The 7,677-nt window shown below is 32.7% G+C and overlaps 1 protein-coding gene across 1 annotated transcript; it reads left to right on the forward strand.

Annotated features, from left to right (window-relative positions):
• The first annotated feature begins 7,035 nt into the window (after positions 1–7,035).
• LOC123658658 (microsomal glutathione S-transferase 1-like) lies at positions 7,036–7,443 on the forward strand. Its single transcript, XM_045594019.1, has one exon. It carries the CDS (start codon positions 7,036–7,038, stop codon positions 7,441–7,443), a length of 408 nt encoding a protein of 135 aa, XP_045449975.1.
• Positions 7,444–7,677: the final 234 nt, after the last annotated feature.

Raw genomic sequence — 7,677 nt, forward strand, 5'->3', positions numbered from 1 at the left:
TTTTGCACTTGTACAGTAGTTCAAGTAGAAGTTGATTTCAGATGTTTTAACGATCTTTTTGTCTTCACCCTTGTGAATTGTAAAATTCATTTGATTAAGAACAGCCTTAAAATCATAAATGTCACTTTACACAATTCGTTTACATGCATTGGTTCTGACTCTTTTCTTGCAGCTTTGATCGCCCCAATAAATCTTTCGAGGGTAAAAATTGGTCTATTTCTTAGTTGCCCTTTGAATCTCCCTCATTGTGTGTGTTGGGCATAGAAGAACTTTGTGCGTGATGGAGTTGTTGTTTGGAAGGTTCTGCACAGCACAGAGGTAAATAGCAATCATGAACTTATCTGTGTAAGGAACAACACCCATTGCTCTTTGCCTTTCAGAAATCTTCTTTAAGTACTCGTAAACACAGATGGCAATCGCATTCACACCGCTATGAATTTGATTTGAGATCATAAATTGTCAGGTTTAATACGTTTAGTTTTATAGTAGAAAACGAAAATTTCTTGGGACACTGACATACAGCTTGTAAATCAAATACAACTACAAAAATATCCTTGTCTTTTTATCTTTCTTCTTCTCAGTTCGCGACATCTTCATTTCTTCTAGGTTAGTTACATATTGCTCTTTTTTACTATCCCTGTCTTCATCTGTACTTATTTTATAGGCTTCGCAAAGTTCGCGTGCATCTTTATTGGGAGTAAAAAAAGATTGTTAACATTTAGAGTATTTTAAAAAAAGGTTTTACAACTTTTATCTTAACCTCAGATAATGTGAAAAAGAAAGCATTGTTGTTATCTCGCTTTAGTGCTATCGTTCCATCAAAATTAATTATCGATACTGTTGTGGTTTATATACAGTTTGTAAATACAAGTTGTTAGAAGTTACTAGGTTTTCACTGAGAAAATCTTCATTCATGTTGCTTTTTGCTGTTTCATCATCATTCAAAATTTGTAACGAACTGTTAGAAGATACCAGAAAACGGCTGCCGAGCCATTCGTGGGCTATATTGCGTTGTTCTAATTGTAATATTCGTTTAGGCCTAGTCCCCATCTGCAAAACTAACTGGAGTTTAGTATTACTGTTTGGTGTATATAACGTGATAAACAGATATATAATTCAATTTCATTAACATACATTCTGCAATAACAGAACATCAACAATGACCTACAACATTTTTCCGATATAAGAAAAATATTCAGTATCTACAACGTTACTATTCAACATGTCCGATGGTAGTTTGGTTTGCTTACAAGAATACTGTGACATCAAAAAAATGTCTCGTTAACTATGCTTTTTGTTTTACAAGAGCATTGTGACAAGTACGACGTGCCACACTTTCGAAAAAAATAAAAACATTATAAAATACTTACCTTTGTCACCAATACCGCGATATCCTTGAACATCACGTTTTTTGTTTAAAAATGAAGAACACCTCACGTCAAAGTGCAGGTGGCAACTGAACTGTTACGGTGTCGAAGCAAACTAGATCGCCAAACGAGACAGTGCTATAAAGTAACATTTTGTCTTTTTCTCTCACAGTATTGTTGTTTTTGGAGTAACAAATACCATGTTTTTGGAGATAAAAGAACACAAGATCGCGATTCAGAATTTCTATAAAACAAAAAATCGTATAATTCGAGATGTCACACTGTCGTCGCAAATGGGCGATATAGTACCTAGATGATGGAACCATAGGAGATAAAGTGGACGATGTCGTTGAAGACTTAATCAAAATTAAAAACAAGTTTGATAAAATTGGTCTAAAATTAAATTTTTCAAAATGTGGAATATTTTTCACAGATCTTCTATCACTTTCCAAAATTAATTTGGCAACGGAATTATGTAATGAAATTGCTCATAATTTAAAAATACTTCAAAGAAATACACTTTGTCTTCTAGGTGCACCACTTTTTGATGAAGGCATACAGCCAATTTTGGATAATAAAATTAAAATATTCGTTGCAAACACTGACAAATTGGGTACTCTAAATTCTCATATTGCCTAAACTATATTAAAATATTGTCTATTTTTCCCAAAATTAATGTATATTTTACGCGCAAACCCAATTTGGAAATTTCCTGGAATGACAAAAAAACTCGATGCCACTTTAAAAAATTCATTAGAAAAAATTCTAAATTTATCTTTTGATGAAAATTCGTGAACCTAAGCTACTTTACCAATTAGAGATGGTGTCATCCGGCGTGAGAAAAATTTCTAGTGTCGCTCTTCCTGCGTTTCTTGCTTCTGTGCATAGTATCAAGGGTTTATATTCTGACATCTTAAAATCTAATTCAGTTCAAGTTACAGATGCTACAGATGCAAAAGAACACTGAAAGTTAATGTGTCCTAATGGCGATATCCCGAAAGATAAGAACAATACTCATATATGTTTGATGCAAAATCTTACAAGTGACAAAAACCGTGCCAGGCTTTTAGTTGTGTCAAAAAAAGAGTCAGGTCACTAGTTACACGCAATGCCGTCAAAACATCTTGGGACACTTTTAGACAATCAATGTTGCTGAAAATTGCTTTCGGTCTCCGGTTGGGAGCTCTACTGTGCTTTGAACACAGATGTCCGTGCGGAAAAGAGGTTGATTCTTTTGGACTACACGGCCTTTTCTGTAACAAGAGTTCAGGTAGGTTTTCCCGCCACGGTTCCCCTTAACTTTACCATAAAAAGAGCTCTTGCCACCATCGAGGTCCTGCTTTTATCGAGCCTACTGGAATTAGTCGCAATGTTGGCAAGAGACATGATGGATTGACGTTGGTTCCCTGGGAAAGGGCACGGGCGCTTTTGTGGGACGCAACCTTTTTTTTACGTGGGGAAAATCCATCATAGATCCTCCAGCGCGCCAGAGGGCTATGTCACACTCCTATTGACTAAAAAACCATCACGTACCACTATAGACGGCGCCACGGTTCGCTTAAACCGAAAACAAAATCATCAAAATCAAAAATTTCGATCTAGCGGGTACATCGTTCCATAGCTTAATTGGCTAGAGCGCCAACACGGTCAGCCGGAGACGCGGGTTCGAACCCCGCTGGAGCGGTCAATTTTTGATATGATATTCAAAAAATCACCGCGTATGAGCAGTCATCCACCTGAGTGGGGCGAGATGGAGGATGGACCCCGGCGGTAGGCCTGGGCAAAGCCTCCGGGCCCCGGCACAATGGTGGGGTGGCCTCGCTCACAACAAGGCCACCCCTCAGACGTGTGGGGTCGTGTCGTCCAGCCGGCCGAAGTCCCACGACTATCGGCCGGCGACCCCACTATTACGAGGGGGGAGGAGGTGGGCAAACCATCTAATATAACTCAAACTTTCACATTATCTTATCAAACTACCTACAATCAAACGAAAACACAAACTAAAACATGTTCGCATTAAAATTGATAATACTCGCATTAAACAAATAAATAAAATTGATTCTTTATTGCTACCTTTCCTTTTTTTGAGTCATTACCTATTTAAAAAAATACTGTCAAACTGTTTGTTACATATTTAATAAAGTATCTATAATTATGTACGATACTCATAAGTGAGCTGTAGTTCTTGAGAAATAAAGTTCTTTAAACCTAATAATAATAACCAAGTAATGTTTTTTACGTCTTCAAGTTACAATAAGAAAAAACTATTTACTTTAATACAATCTCATACTCATCGTCTTGCTGTGAAATTAGATCAAAACAACTCTTTTGTTAAATAAATATTAAATAAAGTAGCTTACAATATATCAGTTTTCTACAATTCAAATTTAAGATGAGAAATTTAAAGCTACAGTTGATTGACATCTAATTCTACCAATTAAGTCACTGTATGAATGCCAACTACTACGTCTTATTTTTAATGAGTAATTCCGTTACTTAACAATAACTCTGTGATGTACAATCGATAAGTCAACCGGTGACTGCACAGCATGTTCAATTAGAGGTCGAATCCATCTTGGTGATAAACACAAACAACGTTCCCTGTTCGACAAAGATAAAGGGTTTATTGCAAGCGGTGAACTATTATTATGATTAGTTTATATTACTACTATAATTCGTTTTATAACCAAAATAAATGTATAATGCTTGGTTAGACATTATTCTCAAATACTTTTTCCGTAAGAACTATGATATAAATATAGCTGTAAATGTACAAAATTGATTATATTTAAAATAATAAAATAATCAATCAAATAAATAAACATTTAATACTCTACTAGGATTTACATATAGACAAATACAAACGGCGAGACGACGGTGTTAAATGGACACAGCGGCAGTCACAAATGCAACAGCCACGTTTCATAGATTTTGAATTGAGGTATTTGAAGAATAAAAAATATATACATAGAGTACAATGTGAGTGTATATGTGTGTGTGTGTGTATGTATTTGTATATATATACTGAATACGAATGATTCAAATTGTAATTTAAGGAACAAAATTATGAGACAATAATACAAAACTACTGAAATAATGAAAAACTCGTGTATTTCAAAGGAATATTAAATCCGAATAATTACAGTTCAGTTCAAACCTTCAGCTACCAAATTAATATTGATTAAAATTCAAAGTGGTGTCGTACCGTCTAAATTTATATATTATGAACTCCTAAAATGTACTGTTATACACAGTTAATAATTTTCGACGTAAACGAGAGACAATTGACAGTGCAAGTCAAAAGTAGCCGATTTAAAACAACAGCGGATAGAACAAAGGAACATTATAAATGCTTATAAATTAAAATAAGATATTTGTAAAGTAATCTTGAAATAATCAAAAGAGACAAAGTATATAATTAGTTTTACAGATACTAAAAGAAACCCCTATAAACTTGACAAAAGTGAGAACCGGAAGTCACTTGTACATAGCACAGATGTTTTAATAATTTTTAGTAAAAACTTTTTATTCGAAATTAATCGAATGAATAGTCGAATATTTTTTCGATTTAAAATTAAATCAAAAATAAAATGACGAGCTCTTGTAATAAATAAGTCTATAAATATCGTGTAACTGTGAAGTCGGTGATGGAATCAATTTAGAGGCAATGGAAAATCAGAAATCAGAGCGAATGGAAAACGGCACTTGTGCAGAAAATGGGTAGGTACAATTCGTTAGATATTCATGATTTTGATTGCTTAAATAAATATATATCTATACGGATTGCTGTCAAATAAATATATAGCATTCTTTTAAATTTGGTTACAGAAGAATTTTTAAATTAAACGTATGGAATAATAAAAATGTTATTTCTATAGCTTCTAATGATTAAAGGTGAATAATAAATTTCAGCAAGCACCTTCACTGTTTTGTAAATAACAGGGACCTCTTTACTAATTAAACTTAAGTTGTAAATATAGACAATTAATTCTATAAATTATTTCATTTCACTAATGTCAATTTAATCAATCAATACATAACCGATGAAGTAATCTAACAAGTCTTAAATTATGACCACACTAATGCATAGCTACTTTTTGTATTCTGCTATCCTTGCGTTGAAACTGCTAGTTTTACCCCCGCTTGCTGCAATTGCATGTCAACCACAAAATGTGCAACGCGCTCACATTAGTGATTTGAAGAACTTGACTCCATTTTGGTTGGTTGCAGGTCTTTATATAACAACATCACCTGATGAGCACACAGCTTTGACGCTTTTAAGGGCGTACGTAGTAGCAAGACTGGTGGTAGCGTTGGGTTATATTGTGAAGTTACCAAAACCTTTGATAGAAGCTGCCTTTTTTCTTTCGATCTCAATAACCAGCTTTATGGGTGGTTGGGTGGTGTATACGTATAGAGCGGCGATATAATCAGTTATTGCTAATGTGTGAATTGTTATTTGTGTCATAGATTAATTTGTCTTATTGCGTTTTTTGTTAGCAGTACTTTATAGAGGACTATGTATAATGGCGTAGTATAATCGCTATAGCTACGAAGCAGTAACTTTATACTATACAAGAAAATAAATGAAGCAAAATAAATAAAATATTACAATAAAAAATAAAAAATAAAAACTAATAATATTTTTTTATATGATAAATTTTTCTAATGTAAGCTTCTGTTGTATTTATATTACAGTATTGAGAGAAACCTCCAAAATAGAACCCATCTATAATCTAATAATAATAATAAAAAAAAATGCGCAAATAATCCATCTAATCTAAACTTTTCATATTATCTTGTATCTGATTTAACTTTGTAATGGGTTCAAAATGCAAAGAGATCCTTGACATTTGTGATGTTTAACTTTACTTAAATGTCAAAACTTCGATTAAACGTCAGATCATTGAAGAAACGGAAAGAAATGAAATGGTTTTAAGGCTTGGGAGTCGCAATTTTAATCCCTTGAAAATTTTATTTTTAGTATCTGAAGCAAAAATTGCTGTTAATGTATCTTTTGCGAAAAAAAATATTTTTACCTAACATACAAAAGAAAATAACATTGACACTTGATACTTTTTTTAAGTCGCTTAAAAGACCTAACTTGTAAAAGACGCATGTACCAACTACGATGACTACTTCATACTCCTATAACTAAGACTTATATTTAGTTCTTAAAAAACATTAATAAAATTGTTCAGATTATGTAACTTGCTTAAAAGCAATATTCAAAGGTTTAAAATTACACTATAGCAGATAAATAAATGGAGTCTCCACTCAGTACTTCATCGACATTTCAGATAATTTTAAAATTAAAATATTTTTAAAATAATAAATCGAAATTTTACATTAAAACAACGATTAATAACAGTTGGATATGAATTATTTTTTTGTGTGAATTAGTAATTTTATTTTTATAATTCTTCGAATTTTTCTCCAAATTTTTATTGTTGTTTCCAAAGAATAGCTTATAAGTTACTTTCTAAAAGCTACACAGTATTGTTAAAAAAATATTAAATTTTTCAATATCAACACTGATATGTCGTATTTAAACGTCAATAACTATAAATAAACCATAATAACCTACAATTCATTATTATAATAAAAAAATCGACACGATAAGAAAAATGATTAAAAATTTCAATTTAAAAAGCTTCCAAGCCTTGAAATGAAAACCATAACAATATCACTGGAGGAACCGTTGACGCAGACCTACATGGTGCACGCTGCTTTACTGGCAGTTAAACTGCTAGCCTTAAGCCCATTAGCTGCATTGACGTGGGTTAATAAAGGCATATTTTTAAACGCAGACATCGTAAGACGGGCATATCTCACAGAGCTGAAGAATTTAGCACCATTTTGGACAGTAGGAGCGTTGTACCTCACAACATCACCACCCTTAAATTTAGGTGTGAGTTTGTTTCGGATATACACTATTTCGAGAACGGTTGTTATATTCGGTTACGCCACTAAGCCCATTCCTGCCGCAATATCCGATTTTGCCCTTGTCACATCCTATTTAATAACTTTCTATATGGCTGTTTGCGTTATTTATTATTACAGGAAAGCTATATGATTACAATGACATATATGAGAAATGGGGGATGAGGGTATTTTTGACAAATGTTTCTTTTAAATAAAAAATTATAGATAGTATATCTTGCTGTTTTCATTTGAAATGTTATTTATAAAATAATAATATACTTCCTCTAGATTGCAATGCACTAACATTTAAATGGTATATGTATACATTTTATAAAATAATCAAAGTACATTTGCAAAGATTTCAGAACTTAAATTGAATACAATC

This window comes from Melitaea cinxia, chromosome 12, assembly GCF_905220565.1.
Source record: "Melitaea cinxia chromosome 12, ilMelCinx1.1, whole genome shotgun sequence".
Taxonomy (NCBI): domain Eukaryota; kingdom Metazoa; phylum Arthropoda; class Insecta; order Lepidoptera; family Nymphalidae; genus Melitaea; species Melitaea cinxia.